Source organism: Lemur catta, chromosome 2 (genome assembly GCF_020740605.2).
Source record: "Lemur catta isolate mLemCat1 chromosome 2, mLemCat1.pri, whole genome shotgun sequence".
NCBI lineage: Eukaryota > Metazoa > Chordata > Mammalia > Primates > Lemuridae > Lemur > Lemur catta.
The window spans coordinates 139,895,572-139,913,869 of record NC_059129.1 but is presented as its reverse complement, the minus strand read 5'-3'; the positions used below and the strand labels follow the sequence as shown (position 1 = coordinate 139,913,869).

At 40.0% G+C, this 18,298-nt stretch overlaps 2 protein-coding genes across 3 annotated transcripts in view; one reads left to right on the top strand and one right to left on the bottom strand.

Moving 5' to 3' along the window:
* Positions 1 to 18,298, top strand: part of EZR (ezrin) — a 52,816-nt gene that overhangs the window by 9,088 nt on the left and 25,430 nt on the right. The window lies entirely within an intron of this gene.
* Positions 6,996 to 7,471, bottom strand: LOC123633420 (NADH dehydrogenase [ubiquinone] 1 beta subcomplex subunit 4-like). Its single transcript, XM_045544661.1, has one exon. The coding sequence runs from the start codon at positions 7,447 to 7,449 to the stop codon at positions 7,060 to 7,062; it is 390 nt and encodes a 129-aa protein (XP_045400617.1). The 5' UTR covers positions 7,450 to 7,471; the 3' UTR covers positions 6,996 to 7,059.

Here is an 18,298-nt window from a genome sequence, read left to right as displayed (position 1 = left end):
GTGTAGTGGTCTGTGCCTGAGGTCCCAGCTACTTGGGAGGCTAAGGCAGGAGGATCGGTTGAGCCCAGGAATTAATTGGAGGTTGCAGTGAGCTATGATCGTTCTACTGCACTCCAGCCTGGGCGACAGAGCAAGACCGTGTCTCTAATTTAAAAATACATTTAAAAAAAGAGCATCATTATCTGTTTCTAGGACAAACTTTAAATTCTTGCTTTAAGTAGAGGATGACTGGGTAAGTAAACATACCTGCCTCTTAGTGGGTGATCTTAGGCAGGTTTCTTCACCTCCCTCTGCCTCCTCATCTGTAAACAAGATCCTGCGTGTCTACCCGCAAGGGCTGCTGAGTTGACATACAGGAAGCACCTGGCCTTGTGCCTGGCCCTGGTCAGTAAGGGCTGTGTGGTTCTCCTTGCAACTGCTAAATTCTAATCTGATTAAAAGCTTTGCTATCTCATGATGGTCATTCTTTTCCTCCAACTTAAACAGCTTAATAAAGTAATGCAACAGGATTTTACCTTGCTTTTTGTCTTTTTGCTGCCACAGTGAACACTACCCACAACCCTCCATAAAATTCATTCATTAAGTAGAGTAACTACTGTATGCCAGGTTTTTAGGTACTGGGGATACATCGGTGAACGAAAAGAGCCTTTTATGGGATTACCACACCCTTGGTAAGGTCACATTAAATGAATGGCAGAACCAGTGTCCAGCTAATGTGTATTTTAGCCTTAAATGCACGTTACTGTATCCTCTCCTAGTGGCCAAATGCCCTGGGAAAGTAGGTGCAGGTCTGACTAAGTAAAACAGCCTTTCTGTTTGGAGTTGTAAAGGGAGCTGTGTTTTCTTCAGCCCCTCCTGGAAGGAAAGACCTGCTCTCAAGAAGCTTACCTTGTAGACAGACTAATAGCTAATGTAATGTCAAGGAGTAGTGGTAGGAGTGCTGCTGTAGATTTTCATCCAGTCTTTGCCAAGAGGTAGAGTTACTTTTATCCTTTTGCTAACTCTTTGTTGGGTGAAGAGTTAGAACTATTGGGCAAAGTGACTTATGAGTGGGCAGCACATGATGTGTTTTTGTTGGTTATTTTTGGTAAATCGCTCTTGCATTGGACAATGAACCATGATCTTTCTCCAAGAACTGCGATTAGAGTCACTATTTATGAAATACATGTTACTGTGTACATTCATGCAGTATTCTCATTAAGGTGTGTTTCATTGCCTTAGTTAAATAATTAAGGGTGTTGCTTCTGGGATGTTGGAGTATTCCCTTACATAATACATTGCTGTTTGGGTGAGACTCTTAAGTGGATTTAGATGGGGAGATAGGGTGGAGAAAACTGGATGTTTTATTAAGAACCTGGCTGAACAAAGCAATGTGGAGATAAGTGTGATAACAAGGTGGCAAAAATGCATTCTATAATTTGAACAAATCAAATGTAAAAAGGTACTTTCAAAGCAATGGGGGAAAATTGAATGTATACTGAACTTTATTATAGAATTGTTTTATTTTTATTTTTATTTTTTTTTTTGAGACAGAGTCTCACTTTGTTGCCCGGGCTAGAGTGAGTGCCGTGGCATCAGCCTAGCTCACAGCAACCTCAGACTCCTGGGCTTAAGCGATCCTACTGCCTCAGCCTCCCGAGTAGCTGGGACTACAGGCATGAGCCACCATGCCCGGCTAATTTTTTTTTTTTTGTATATATATTTTCAGTTGGCCAGATAATTTCTTTCTATTTTTAGTAGAGACGGGGTCTCACTGTTGCTCAGGCTGGTCTCGAACTCCTGACCTCGAGCGATCCACCCGCCTCAGCCTCCCAGAGCTAGGATTACAGGTGTGAGCCACCGCGCCCGGCTCTAGAATTGTTTTAAATTATTTTGAATATGACAGTGATATTGTGGTTATGTATATTTTTTAAAGTCCTTTAAAGCTACATACCAAAGATTGTACAAGTGAAGTAATGTATGATGGCCTTAAAATATGCCAGCAAAACATTTTTTTTAAAGTAGTAGAAAGAGTTGATGAAAGAAGAGTGCTAGAAAGTTAATGGTGTTGAAGCCGAAGGAGAGTATGGGGAGGCTCATTGTACTATTTATTCTCTCTACTTTTGTGAATGTTTCAAATTTTCTATAATAGAAAATTTACTTTCTAGTAGCATGTTACAGGGATAGAAAGGGAGAAAGGCTTCACTTTTGCTCATCACAACATGCCTGAGTGTAGGGTCAGGAGGATCCCAGTGAGAGGGCAAGTCCCCTGTCCCCCCCTGCTGCAGCACAGTGAGTGGTTCTCCGAGGATCCCCGAGGTAGCACCACAGTGTCTTGGGCTACCTTTGTGTTCTGCATTGAATGAGATTTAATCCCAACTGGGCCATCTTGCCCTCCATGCACATGTTTTAACATACTGACTGCCAATCAAAAAAAAAAACAAACTTTTTCCTTGGGGCTATGGTGTTTTATTATGAAAACAGAATAAAAACTTAGACAACAAAATGATCCTTTCTAAGTTAATGAAAAATTTCTGCAAGGTTTTGCCCAGGTGGGCCGCCCATCACATAACATGTATGCTACAGCATGGCAGCCTCAGTTGCCTGTGCACTACGAGGCTCTCAAGGTAGAGATGTGTGAGTTATATATGCTTCATGAGGCCCCGGGGTCAAAACTAGAGTGAGTTAAATACAACTCATAGGCAGCTAATGTGTTAAAGGTGGTCTCTAGTCAAAATTGCAGCTGTCTTGGAAACACATACAACTGTTTGTTCCCAGGTAGTTCCACTATTATTCCGTATTCCTAAGATTTGGGGGGGGGGCAGGTTAGGGGAGGGGATGAGTGCTGTGACCCAACTGGAAACAAGTCATTGGCTTAGTAGCAACTGTCTTAGACTTGAAAATTGGAAATGGGCTGGGCACAGTGTCTCACGCCTGTGATCCTAGCATTTTGGGAGGCCAAGGCGGGAGGATCACTTGAGCACAGGAGTTCGAGACCAGCCTGATCAAGAGTGAGACCCCATCTCTACTAAAAATATAAAAAGTTAGCCAGGTGTGGTGGCGCATGTCTGTAGTTCCAGCTACAGGGGAGGCTGAGGCAGGAAGATCAATTGAGTCCAAGAGTTTGAGATTGCAGTGAGCTATGATAATGCCACTGCATTCTAGCCAGTGCAACAGAGCAAGATTAAAAAAAAATTGGAAATGAACATAATGAAATACGGGACATCTACTGAGTGGGGTTTTATGTAGCCATTTTAAGGGATCAGAGTATACTCTGTGGCTGTGGATGAGGCTGAAAGGAGGAAATACAGCAGACCAGAAGCTGGAGTTGGGGTGAGTGATAGGGTTGTGAAGTGAGCACCATGTGGTCCTCTCTCCCAATCATGTAATTATCTGCAAATTATTATCCTATTCTAGATGTAACATATTTGTGACAAAGTAGAAATTGAAGAGGTTTTTTTTTTTAGTTTCGCATAATTTCAGAAACGGGGTGGTTTAAAAAGTATAAGTTTTGGTGGGGTTTGCTTTTTCAAGCAGATTTTGTTAACTTACTGATTTAGTTTGGGTTTAAAAAAAGTTATTGGGGTCTTGGCTCTATTTTTGCTAGATGGCAAAAGTAAACTTCTTGGGCAAGGTCAAATAAATCTTGTCTAAGCTCTTAATAGGAGAAATGTTTTCTGCCACAAAATATTACTGCTCATGTGATCTTAGCTAGGGGCAAAGATTTATCTCAGAAAAGGCATACGATTTAAGTATGGTTTATTTTATATGGTCTATAAAACAACAGGTTAGCCAAGGACATTTTCATTGTTTCCTATGCTCTCCCCAGATTGGTAAGGAAAAACTCTTCACAGACTTCTAAATTTACTAGGAAATAGTGCTTTCCAGGTCAATATTGAAGTTTAGTCTATACACCTTTTCGTTTTCTGTTTTGTGAGCCTAAAATTAAAAACCATTGTAACGTGTACTAGCCATCTTGGCCTTGTCCCTTGCTTTTGTCTTTTATGGAATCCTAAGTTTATATAATTAACTTCACATTTCAGTGAACTAAATTGGTGTTGAAGTATGTATGACACACCTAGTAAAACTGAAATCCCATGTTACAGAATCAAGACTTCATAAGTTTATTAGATAAAGTGACCTTGAACAAGAATTTATTTTGCCTGCCTGGGCGTGGGGAGATGAGAAGAATGTAGATTATTTGTGGTTTTGGAAAGAATAGTTTCTTTTGCACAATGTAACATCCTTTCTTTCTCCTTTCCTATGTAAAGTGGTATCTAAGAATTCTAGGTTAGTTCCCATAGTAGATTTGCAAATATAATGTATGTCTTTGCTGGTGTGGAAGAAGTTGGTTCCTAGTCAGGGACACTCAAAAAAAAAAAAGGGTCTAAAATTAATAACTAAGAAGTGTCAGAAGCATTCTTTTCACATGCCATTAGCAGGTCAGAAAAGGCCCACCAGTGTTGTTACTGTGCAGCACAGACTTGGAACTTGGGTACGGCAAGCAATCATTTCATCTGTCAGACCTACGGAAACCAGTTTCTGCCTTCCAGAAGCAGTGCGTGCCCTAGCCCGTGAGCAGTAGAGAGGCCTCAGCACAGACTGTTCCCAGGCTGGTTTTGAACTGACCCTCTCTTTAATGTGACTGCTCAGAAAGTTCCCTTCTAATTCTCAGGTCATGATTTTCTCTGATTATAATGAGTACAAACAGGACTGGTTTGTCAGCTTTTTGTGTTTATTAAGCACCCACGGTCTGACAGGAAGTGGGTCTGGGGGCAGGAAGTGGCTTACTTTTAGAGGCAAAAGGAACCTCTAAGGAAGGATTTGAGATTTCATTACATGTTCTTGAAATTATGGGATGGCTATTAGTTGATTTGGACTCTTTATATATGTATAATATTTTACATTTCACCCTAGAATTTGGAAGTACAAACTTTTCAATTCAAAAACTTAAAACCATTGACTTAAATTTAAAGATACAACTTTAGGAATAACATTAAAGAACTATACAAATAATAAATATTTTTTGTTGCTCAACCAGAAGTTGAGGAAGTTGCTTAAACTTTTCTGGGCCTCAGTTTCCTTAGCCATATCTGACCTTACACCTCTTACCTACCAAGCAATGCTCATTTAGAGTCACTCTACAAATAGTCACACTTCATCACTATTTTAATTGTTCTACTTAAAACATATACATTTATATAACATAAAAATGTAACATCTTGTAGATACCTGAAAAAAAAGTTAATAGGAAATTTCAAGCCCCAGCTTCTGTTACTACTTCAACCTGTTATTGTCTACTGCATAATAAGAATTTAGCTTTTATGTTTTAAGCTTAGCCCAATGGTACTGGCAGAGAGAGGGAATGAGAATAGTTTAAAAGAGGAGATGAAGGTTATGTAGTGTTATTTTTCATCATTAAAGTTTCCCAAAAGTTCCTTCAAGTGCTCTTGGCTTATCTGTGAAATGAGATTGATTCCTACCTGCAGTGTCAGAAGGATCCCAGGGTAAGGGGTGTGGCCCAAGCAGAGCCTGGCATACCTGCCTCCATCCTGCCCCTTGGAAACGAGATGCAGGCTGGTTGCCCTATGCAGGGGTATGCCGGGTATAGCTTTTTCTGCTTTAAACAAATAAAAACCTAACTCATCATAAGTATAGAAATATACCAATAGAACTAAATTGTTATAAGGTATTTATAAATATTTAGATGTGAATATGAGCAGAATGGATCATGGGAAACATAACAAAAATTCATGGGATTTGTCTAACCTCCCTTTCTGCTAGACTTGCTGGCAGTTAAAATTTGAAACAGTGAAAGTTATCTTTTTTTATTATTTAAGTTAAAATTTATACTTGCATTTCCTAAAATTAAATAAGAACTGTGCTTAAACTGAACTAAGAAGGTCTGGTTACAGCTACGTGGTTTTCCTAAGAGTTGACACCTTTGACATTGAACTTTATAGTTATGGCCTTGCTTTTCATTAGTAATTAGCACCTGGGCAGATACTAACCAATGAATGCTTTTTTACACCTCCCTCAATAAGGAGTGGGTGGGAGGCAGGATTGTTTTAATCTGGAAGGCGCACTACATTGTGGTGGGTTGATTTAGTTTCCTGATAGGTACTACCTATAGGGAATTTAGTCATTCTGTTAAGTGTCAGTGTCAATCCATATGTAGCCAAACTTGAATTCTTCTGCTGGGGAATGACCACTGTCACAGTGGATAGAGTGCCTGCAGCTCTATGACAGGCACCAGGAGGTCAGAGAGCAGCAGCAACACCAGCCTGTGCTCAGGACTCTGCCGCTCAGTCTGTTTCTTAGTGACTTTTAGTACTTTATATTCCTGGGAATAGCGTGATTACCCATCATGATTCCTAGGAAAGTTACAGGAGTAGCTGAAAACTATGAGATAGCCCTTTGACCTGTGTGGGAGTGCTGTCCAGCGGTTATCAGGGTTGTGTCGAGTGTAGACTCTTGGGAGCTCTAAGATTTGATGATTTTATTATTCCTATTACTTAGGCAATAAATGGCTAGTATATATCCCAGTATTACATAATCACATGAAAACCTTTACCAAAATATGAGTTTGGCCGGGCGCCGTGGCTCACGCTTGTAATCCTAGCACTCTGGGAGGCTGAGGCGGGCAGATGGTTGGAGCTCAGGAGTTTGAGACCAGCCTGAGCAAGAGCGAGACCCCGTCTTTACTAAAAATAGAAAGAAATTGTATGGACAGCTAAAAATATATATAGAAAAAATTAGCCGGGCATGGTAGCGCATGCCTGTAGTCCCAGCTACTCGGGAGGCTGAGGCAGAAGGATCGCTTGAGCCCAGGAGTCTGAGGTTGCTGTGAGCTAGGCTGACGCCACGGCACTCATTCTAGCCTGGGCAACAGAGTGAGACTCTGTCTCAAAAAAAAAAAAAATATATATGAGTTTGTATCTTATCCATATTTCTTTGTTGGTTTATTGTGCTACAGACAAAGTGATGTACAGAAACTTTACTGACTTGCCTGACAATTTTTTTTAATGATTAATAGAAGATTTATTTAAGCATGACTACATGTAGTCATGATTACCAGACTTAATATGAAATGTTAAATGTTCGATCCAATTTTCCTTCCTGGATAAGTTTTTCTTTCCTTTCCCTGTCAGTTTTGAAAACATAATACCAGAAGAAGAGGGGCCCAATTGCACACACAGCTCCTAAGAGTGAGTTCTTGGGAGTGGGTCTGAAATTGGGATAGACATTTGCTGATCTTGCATAGGTCCAACAAATCAAGGCAGGATCTTCAATGAGCCCTCGGCGGTTGGGGTCGTTGTACTGAAGCAGGTACTCCCTTTTAAGCTGGGCTCTTATGGTCAACCGCTCGGCTTGTGCCCGCCAGGTTTCCAGAGATATGTTGTATTCGGCCGGGTCGAGGGTCGGGGGCAGAGTGGCCAGGCGCGACGGAGTATACTTTAGGAACGACATCTTGGTGCCCCAGGACCGCCTGACAATTTTTGTTGTAATTAATTCCATGTATTTTTTACAAGACTTGTGGAGCTAGATGCTGACCTTTCTTTGGCATCTGAAAATTTTCCTAAGCCCAGTAATCAAGCGATTTCTTTACCTTTACTCTCACATTCTTCTTCAGCCTTAAAAGAGAAGGCAATATAAAATGATGGTCAGGTATAACTTATGATACAAAGAGCTTTATAGAAAGGAATGGCAGTATTATACATCTTCATCCATTGGATTGCAGATTTGTCTCAGGGTTCTTTTATTAGTAGGATGTATTTGTGCTCTTATATCTACCTTCTCTAAAGGTAAGCAAGGACACTTAAGAAGGCTGGTATTACGAGCTAGAGCTTAGGCCAGGTGCGGTGGCTCACGCCTGTAATTCTAGCACTCTGGGAGGCCGAGGCAGGAGGATCATTCGAGGTCAGGAGTTCGAGACCAGCCTGAGCAAGAGCGAGACCCCATCTTTACTAAAAAATACAAAGAAAGAAATTATATGGACAACTAAAACTATATATAGAAAAAATTAGCCGGGCATGGTGGCGCACGCCTGTAGTCCCAGCTACTTGGGAAGGTGAGGCAGTAGGATTGCTTGAGCCCAGGAGTTTGAGGTTGCTGTGAACCAGGCTGACACTATGGCACTCTAGCCCGGGCAACAGAGTGAGACTGTCTCAAAAAAAAAAAAAAAAGGAGCTATAGCTTAAATGTATCCCTGGAATTTCTTCTAGCCCAGCCTTCCTTTGGGCACGTGGCGATGACATGTGGCTACTGCTGTTGGTGGGAAGGTTTAGCAAAGAGCCTCTGCCTGCCGACTTAATTGACAAGCAGTGCTGATGCCTTTGTCAAGTATCAGGTTGATATCATAAGTAAAATATATATCCTGTGTATATGAACTTCACTTAATGAAAAATCTTGTTTTAAGGACCACGTTTCTATTTTACTTGTATTCTCTCTGTGTGATAATATTTTGAAAAATACCTTCAGCCATACCATTGTTCTTATTTTGGCCATCTTCGTCCATGAAAGAATGGTACAAAAGAGGGTGATTTTTAGACTGCCTTTCTGGAGTAAAAGTTGGACACTTTTAACTATATGCTTATTGGAAACCATAGCAATATAAGATACAGTGGTTGGATTTTCAGTTGCAATTATATAATTTTGTTTTTATGTAAACTGTTGTTACTAGCAGTATTACATTCATTTTATGTAAAGATGTGGAAACACAGTTATTTAATATCTTTTAAATACTAGCCATTACTCTGACACCCTAAAAAAGGTTGGTCATATAGAGAAAGAAGAGCAAAAAAAAAAAAAAAAACCACAAACAATCCACTTGCCTCTGGGGGCTTTCCAGCTTTGCCTGCCTTGGCAGATTCGTTGTCTGCATTTCTGCACTAAGCTGATTAAGGTTTGCTAAGTTAATGGTAATGTTTTACAGAAGTTTGTTATTTGTTAGCCAGCACTTGTGGAAAATGACCATGTCATGTCATAGCTAGTGCTGTGATTTATTCAGTTGGCATAGTATTCGTAGAGGCAGTGAGATAACAAGGGGATCAGGACCCAGAGAGTACAAAAATGTGGGTCCATCTGTTGTGATCCAGGGATTCACTAAAGAATACCTATCCTCTAGGACTAGTGAATGGAAACTTAGTAAAGATATTTTTACATGATGGATTATGACTCAGTAGAAGTAAATACATTAATCTTGGTGAAAGTTGTGGCTTATTGCATTTTCATCATGAGAGGCTCTTTCCCTTAAGCACTGGTGATCACAGTGTTGCCTTGGCCCTGCACCTCATGTACATTTAAAGCGCCCCCCCCCCCCCCAACCTATTCAGAATCTCTGGAGCCCAGGAAACTGTTTTAATAAGCTCTCCAGGTGATTCTTTTACATGTTCAAGTGTGAGCCCCACGGGCTTAAGGGGAGCATTCAGGGCCCATGAACAGCAGCAGGAAAGGTGCAGCTGGCCGCATCTTAAATGATTAGAAGGGGTATGAGTCAGGCCACCTCTTCTCACAGTGGACTTCTTGGAACAAGTCTGGTATTGGCATGTTACCTTGAGCAGCAGTGAACAGGATTGCAGGTATATTAATCCAAGAAAGTCTAGAATATAAAGGAAGTGTTCAGTTAAAGAAATTTGTTTTGGTAATTAGTGCTAACTATTTTGTGCATTTTGGACTTAAATGTGATCAGCTGACTAAGTCCCTGCTTAAAATCTTGGGAAGTGCATGATATGACAGGGAGAGCACCAAAGAAAGGCAAGCCATCCTCTCACCTCTGCTTGGCAGGCACTCGGCATGCAGGGGTTGTGGAGAAGCCAGTCCTGAGTGCTAACACTGCAGCTTCAAGAGACAGTGAGCGGGAGTGCAGGACTTGGGACGCTGCTGCTGTGTTCACATCTGTTTGTTTGGCAGCTGGTACTTTCTTAAACAGAAATAGTGAACTTGAACTTAAGTTCATTTTTTTTTTCATCTTTGTTTCTCCCTGCAGGTTTTTTTATTCTTATTAAGTTGACCATACATAGTCTATCTAGTCCAGTGACATTGTTTTTCTACTGTTTCCTGTTTCCAATCACTAAAGCAACAGGGAGCAAGTTAATAAAACACTCAACCAAATGTCCATCAACTGAATGGATAGACAAAAATGGTAAATCTACCAGTGGAATATTATTGGGCAATAAAAAGGTATGAAGTGCTGACACATGCTAAACATGGATGAACCTTGAAAACATTATGCCATGCGACAGAAGCCAGTCACAAAAGACCACATATTCTAAAGTTCTGTGTATATGAGGTGTCCAGAAAAGGCAAATCCATAGAGATGGAAAGTAGGTTGGTGGTGGCCAGGGGCTGGGGAATTAGGAGTAATGAGGAGTGACTGCCAGCGGGCACAGGGTTTCTTCTGGGGTGACAAGGTCTTAGAGAGCACTGTTGGTTGCATAACTCTGGAATATACTAAAAATCACTGAATTTTACATTTTAAATGAGTGAATTTTATGGTACATTGTATTTCATGAAAGCGGTTATTAAAAAGAGTACATAATGACCCAACATGAAAATCAAAATACAGTATTGTCCCCAATTCCAATTAAGTGAACCAAAATAGCATCTTAAAAGCTTTTGTAATTCATTTATCATCAGTTGTGAGAATTTTTTCCTGTCATACTCCCTTTTGTGGGGGAAAGTTTACTGTATCTACTTCCCATCAGAGGAAGTAGATTTCTAAGTATTTGAAAGGTCTTATCCAAATATTTGAAAGCTGTAAAAAGTTGCTGAATTGGCACCTTTGGAGTAGGGCTGGAATGTTGGAAAACAGCATTGACATTTTAAATGATATGGAAGGTCAAGCTCTCAATGTAATCTTACTGGTGGTTGGGTAGCTCTACTCAGACTAATTTTTGAGTAAATGCAGGTGTGATAATACAGGGATTAATCTGTTACCACTGAATCCACTGCCTGAAATTCAAACATTCAAATGCTCCCATTTGAATTTCCCTTTCTATTTTCTGTTTTCCTGGTTCTTGAGTACATAAAAAAAAAGTACAGCAAATTTTTTTTCCTGCATTGTTCTGGCTACTAAAATAAATCTGGTTCTTTTGCCTAAGACTCAAATGGTTGCTTGCTTGTAATGTTTGTGGAGGAATTGATCTTGGACTTTTCCCTTCTGTCTCAGGTTTTTAATACAGTTTGAATTTATTGTGTAAAAAAATGAGACTGTAGAGATAATCTTAAACCTAGAGTCAAGCATTTCAAGAGGAATGGTCGCTTCCCCAAGGACAATTTGCATAAGTAGATTTATTTACCAAAGTGAGGAAATCCAGCAATTATTCATGGATTAGAAGTAAAATACAGTATTCAATTGTCAACTCAGTATCTTTTTTTCATTTCTCAGACTCTTAGAAGGCACTTTAAATACGATTTTGATAAAATTAAACTGGGAAAGGCTGGGTGTGGCGGCTCACACCTGTAATCCCAGCACTTTGAGGGCCGAGGCAGGAGGAATACTTGAGGCCCAGGAGTTCAAGACCAGCCTGAACAACGTAGCGAGACCCTGTCTCTATTAAAAATAAAGAAAAGAAAGAAAACAGGCAGTAGTGCCCCACACCTGTAGTCCCAGCGACCTGGGAGGGAGGCTGAGATGAGAGAATCACTTGAGCCCAGGAGTTGGAGGCTGCAATGAGCTGGGGATCATGCCCTGCATTCCAGCCTGGGCAACCTTATCTCTCAATAAAAATTAAAGTGAGAAAACACAAATCATGTTTTCAAAAGTATATTCTGTAAAATACTGATTCTTTGGGGCACTCTGTGGGGAAAAAGCCTCTAAGGGCAGAACAATCTGGGAAGCCTGGACCTCTGCACCGCATTAACATAGCAAAGACACGAAAAAGCTTTTCAGCTAAATAAAAAAGCAACAGAAAGCCCCAACTTAACCACTGACTTATGTGATCTCAAAGCACCGCCCTCACTTCATCCCCTTTTTGACCCTTTCCCTTTCAAGGTCAAATAATTTCTCAGAGAACTACACAACCACTGGCTTGGTATGGTGTCACAAGCCACAAAAGATAGTTTTAAGTTATAGGATGTTAGAGTTAGAAGATCCCTGGCATATAAAATGGTCTCCAGCTACTTCATATTACCAATGAGGGGCGGTGCGGGAGGAGCAGGTTTGGCCTGAGGAGCTGGGGCCACAACCCTTCAGCTGCTCGAGGGAAGAAGCAAAGAGGACATTGGGTTTATTTTGTTTTAATAAGATGAATAGTTATTGAGTTTATTAAAAACAAAACAGATTGGGGTTTGACACCTTTAATGTCAGTTGCATTGGAGCAATAACACCTGTGGCATTGGGTGTCTGACTGGAGAGGTATGTTCCCTCTGGAAAAGTGAGCGTAGGTGTACAATCTTCTGGACAGCCTTTACTAGCATTGTAGTGAGTTATTTATCTCCTAGTGGTCAGGTGATGTTTATTGGACATCCCATTCCATCAGCCCATGTGCCCTAAGAAGGAGGTCGTTCACACCAGAGTCTCTAGGCTCCGCTGTCTGATAGCACTCCCTGCAACACACCTGGCCTGTGACTTGGTGACCTAGACCTAGCATTTCAGAGTGGATAAGGGCCTCAGGCCATCAGTCTAAGCCCACATGCTCTCTGCAGGTCAGGTGACTGAGGCCCAGTGGTGGGAAGTCATCTGCTTGGGGTCCCTTGGTTACAGAGCCAGTTCTCGAACCCAGGCCTTCCAGATCCCATGCTCTTGCATTCCAGTGATCCCTGTGTTTGGCCTGTCCTCAAAATCACTTGAGTGACTTTTAAAAACACAGATTCCTGGTGTTTGGAAAGCTCCTCTGGGGATTCTAAGGATGAGACAGATTTGGGATCCACTGCAGTATGTGATAGCCATTTGAGACGTCTCTATGTTAATTTGTAAGCCCCTCAAGGGCAGGGGAGGGCTAACTCCTCACTGTGCTCACAGCACCCACCATGGTGCCCATATTTAATTGGTGTTTGTGGATTGAATGACTCCTAAGGGCATGTTAGTTGGGGGTTGGGCTTATAGTCTGTGGCCACGGAACAAAAGAATAAAGCTGTATAGTTCATCACTGTGTTGTATAGTGAGCTATCCCATAATAAGAATAACAAATAGAATTTTTAAGAATAGTAGATTATTAAGCAAAATGAGGGTAGAGACAGTATTACAATTAGGTTTTCATTAACTTCATTAAAAAAACAAAGATACGTTTATGTGTTAAATCCTGATATTAAATAATATATGTATTATAAAGTCAAGTGGCCTGGTGCAAATACTCTAGTCAATTTTAATAAAATGGAGAGTTTTGCTTAAATTTAAGTTTTAATGTCCAGTTTGTTTAGTTTTTTTTTTAGAAATTAAATTCACTCCTATTTTTGTTTTTAGGCATTTCTTTTTAAAAACCATAGACCAGTAGCATATACTGATTTTAGTAACATATTAGAAGCTCATCTTTCCTATTGAAATCAAAACACAACTCACCTACTAAGCTAGGCTACTGTCTGGGGCAAAAAAAAACAGGAAAGATTTTTCTGCTAAATATGGTCAGTATGAAAAATATACATAAATTCATTAGAACCTCATTTTCTTTGAGGGGTTCAGGCATCTTTAATAACCTAATTTTTCTGATTTCTGCCCAAGGTAAGTCATCTTATTCTAAAATTCTGAACAATATGTAACTATAAGAAGACTGTATATTAAATATTTTTAATGTATGGAGTGCCACTTAATCCCCATATCTAAATTTATAAATGTCCATGATAAATAGGAGTATATGTTCCTTAAATGTTTTAACATTTTAGAATTCTAAATATGACTTTTGTGTCTTAGCTTCAAATGAAGTAGCATTTGGAGGGAAGACATGAATTATTAAATTATCTATACCATCAACCACATGGTTCTTTATGTGTGTATATGGGGGAGATACATGATCAAAATTAAACTTTAATCACCACCCCCCCTCCCAAACAAAGTAGAATGTTAATGTTTTTAGATAACTGCATATTATATGCACTTACGTATGCAGTTACGTTATACCATACATGTGATCGTGCTGCCTTTAGTGAATATTGTCCTTGATAATAGTGTGTGATCTAGGCAGAGTTAGCAAGACAATAAAAATTGCAAACCATGCATTCTTTTCTCCAGTGTTTGCACATAGTTTGAATTTGTGTAGTGGTCTGTTTAAGCCCATGGACTTCAGTTTTTTTGTGGGGCCATCCTCATGTATATCAGAGCCATACAGTCTCACTTTATTTCTGTGGCACTATTGCAAATACAAGAATCAGCTAGCATCCAAGTATGTAGAGTTTGCTAAAAACAATTGCTTACCATAGAAACCTAATACTGCAGTAATAAAAAGGAGAGTTGGGATTTATTAATAGATATGCTTCCTCAGTTGCTAAAGCCTGATTTCTTTCAAGTCTCTGGGTAAGTAGACCAAAGTATGTATATAAATGGTCCTGCTATCTGAGTAAATGTCTAATTTTAATATGCTACGTTGCAGCACATTATTTTATCTATAAAATTGAAAATATTCTTCATAGTCTTTCTAAACATGAAACATGGAATAGAATAAAAAGCATTGCCATACTGTGTGGTCCTTAATCTGGAGAGGAACCCCTCCCTTTTCTCTATAAAGCATTTGGAAATGGGGGGGGGTTGCTTTGAGATGTTCCTATGATGAGGGGACACCTGTATTTAGTAATGGGCTCAGGGATGGTAAACATTCCCCAGTGCTTGGAATGGTTTTCTGGAATGAACACTTATGCTGTCTGGAATGCCAGTAGCACCCCCAGTGGGAAACATTAGTAGGGTAATGACACTCGTTAACTTAAAGCAGCTTGGGCATTATTAACGTAGTGTTCATTTAGCTGTTTAGATTTCATGAGTACGCCTGTCTCAACCTCTATATTTAGATTGTAGAGCGTGCACTATATATGAATATATATGATATATTAAAATTAACTTGATTTTTTTAATTTTAAGGAAGTTTCTTAAAGTAAGAAAAATTCTGGTATGTCCCCAAATGAGAACTGGGAATTACCCCTTTTGACAGAGCCAGTGGACTCTTACTGCTGGTCCCAATTTTATTATTTCAGTGCCAGAACAACTACCGGATCTTCAGGCTTGCCGTCTTTGTTTGAGGTTATCCATACGTCATGGTTTCCCATGGCTTTTGGGACATAGGTAAAGAATTTTGTGGAAATACCAGATTGACTAAAACTTGGGTGAAATGACTTGTGTTGGAACCGTCAGTGCTTAGATTAAGTCCTTTGATGGGAGGCATAGATTTGTTGACTTATGCAGACCTTTTCGGTAAGCTTAATTTTTTTATTTGGAGACAGAGTCTTGCTCTGTTGCCCTGGGTAGAGTGCAGTGGCATCATCATAGCTCACTACAACCTCAAACTCCTGGGCTAAAGTGATCCTCCTGCCTCAGCCTCCTAAATAGCTGGGAGTATAGGTTCTTGCCATGAAGCCCAGCTAATTTTTTTTTTTTTTTTTGAAACAAAGTCTCACTCTGTTGTCCGAGCTAGAGTGCCTTGGCATCAGCCTAGCTCACAGCAACCTCAAACTCCTGGGCTCAAGCAATCCTTCTTCTGCCTCAGCCTCCTGAGTAGCTGGGACTACAGGCATGCACCATCATGCCCGGCTAATTTTTTCTGTATATTTTTAGTTGTCCAGCTAATTTCTATTTTTTTTAGTAAAGACAGGGTCTCAATCTTGCTCAGGCTGGTCTCGAACTCCTGAGCTCAAAGGATCTGCCTGCCTCGGCCTCCCAGAGTGCTAGGATTATAGGCGTGAATCACCACGCCCATCGTAATTTTTCTATTTTTAGTAGAGATGGGGCCTCACTCTTGGCTCAGGCTCGTCTCTAACTCCTGATCTCAAGCAATCCTCCTGCCTTGGCCTACCAGAGTCAGAGTACTAGGATTATAGGCATGAGCCACCGCGCTGGCCAATAAAGCTTAATTTTTAAGTTCACTTTCTACGCTATTGGGTTGTTATAGCCAACCTCAGTAAAAGTATTCCTTTTACTAGTTACTTTTTCAAAGAGTTGTCTGAACTTTGAGTCAAATATGAACCTGATTCAGAACCTAAAATAGCCTATTCTAAATTCCTGTTAATCAGTTTGCAAAATGGTCAGTATCACCTTTTTAATGTTACTTATTAGCTTTGGTGTCAGGAGATGACATTTTCTCACTGTCCTCAAATTTATAAGTGATCAAAATTTAAATTTAGAGTCTAAAATCTCCTATGCATAGACTCTGGTCTTTTTTTATGTTTGTCTTAACCAGGTAGTGGCCTTCAGTCCTCATTACTGGGTTCAGATTCTGAATCCGTAAATAGACAAAGAAAAGCACAGCACACCCGGTGCCCTGCATTTGTCAGCCCCTCCCCTGTGCTTTAGTTTTGAATACGGTATGTCTTGTTGGCTTCTGTGTATGTAATTTGGAGCCGAGTTTGTTATTGGAATATCTGACTTTGGGGCTGTTTTTCCCATCTCTGGTATGTGTCCTCAACCATAATTGAGAGAGATGCTTGCTTTATTTTATGCTTCATAGCAGCCTTTTGTGATTTTTTTTGTTGTTGTTGTTTTCAAAGAAAAAAAATTATTGCCAGGAGGATATGAAAGAAACTTAGGTTTTTATATTTTAATATGATTAAAGACTTGAAAACGTGTCTTCTTGCTTCTCGGTACACTTTAGTTCTTTAACTTGTAGACTTGAAATTGGGGAAGAAACTTTTTTTTAAAAGTCTGGGTAATGGGCCAGGTGCAGTGGCTCATGCCTATAATCCCAGCACTTTGGGAGGCCTAGGCAGGAGGATCCCTTGATCCCAGGAGTTTGAGACCAGCCTGAGCAAGAGCAAGACCCTGTCTCTACCAAAACAGAAAAATTAGCCAAGTGTGGAGGCAGCTGCCTATAGTCCCAGCTGCTACAGAGGCTGCGGCAGGAGGATTGCTTGAGTCCAGGAGTTTGAGGTTGCTGTGAACTATGATGACGCCACTGCACTCTAGGCCAGGTGACAGAGACCCTGTCTCAAAAAATAAATAAAGTAAAAAAATAAAAATCTGGAAAATGATGCCTTTTCCATGCTAGTAATATCAGAGAGCCATTAAGGCATTCTGAATGTGTATCAGAGGATCTCTCAATTATCACACTCTTAATGTTAAGACAAAGAAATGTTTCATAAGGACTAACTCTGTTCCTGAAATAACAGGCAACATTTGGTGAGTGTTTAAGATAGTGGTGCCCTGGCTGGATACTCTGTCAGATAAATACTGGCGCAGTTAATCTGTATTCTCTTTATATTTATGCCTGTGTTAGAAAGAAGCCAGGATAGGTGTCTCTCTAGCTTCTATATATTTCACTTGAAAAATGGTGAGAAACAAGTATTTCTTAAATTTAGGCATTACAGTTGCTGTGTGGCTCTGCTATTTTCCTTTGGGGCAGTGACAAATAGTCAGATTTGAGTGTTTTTCATAAGCTTAGTAAATCTGGGTTTTCTCTAGTGATAAATTTGAAAACTACCTTAAATAAGTTTTTAAACACACGTATATGGCAATATTAAAGACATTTTAAGGCCCTCCTGTCACCACAACCTCAGTTCCCTGTGCTCTTTAACACTACTTTCATTTTTGCATTTTACTTTTGTCTAGATAGATCTCATATATTTGCATTGATAGAGTATGTACCATTTTGCTTGTCATTTTTTTTCTGGTTTCCAGTAAGCTTGCTTGCCTTTTTTTTTTTTTTTTTAATTTCAAAACATTAAGGAGGGGTACAAATGTTTTTGTTAATGGATACCTTATACAATGTTTAAGTCAGGGCTTTTAGTGTGCCCATCACTAGAATAGTGTTCATTGTACCCATATAGGTAAGTTTTTACCTCCACTCACTCCCACCCTCCCCCTTTCACTTGTCACATTTTTAATTTTACAAGCAATTTTTCCAGTTTCTACTATCTTCATAATTACCATTTTACATTGCTGTATAATACTCTCTTTGTCTTTGGTCATTGCACTATTTCTCTCTTCAACTGTTTAGATGGTTTCTAATATTGCTGTGAGCCTTCTAGTGCAAAGCTCCTTCTTTTCCCTTCGCTGGCTTCCTTGATAGAAACCACTCCTGGTGTCCCAGGAGCCCCGTCTGCCTCCCTTGGCTGTTGTAAGGGTCAAATGAGATGGTGTGGGGGAAAATATGTTAACAGTTATTGAAGTGCTTTTGTAGAAAACCACATAAACCTAAGTGTGAATGTGCTTTACTAGAATAAAGAGGCCATACATTTGAATCCA

What these genes read in the sequence shown, in the direction of transcription:
- LOC123633420 (XM_045544661.1), bottom strand. Translation starts at nt 7,449, where the DNA reads ATGTCGTTCCTAAAGTATACTCCGTCGCGCCTGGCCACTCTGCCCCCG.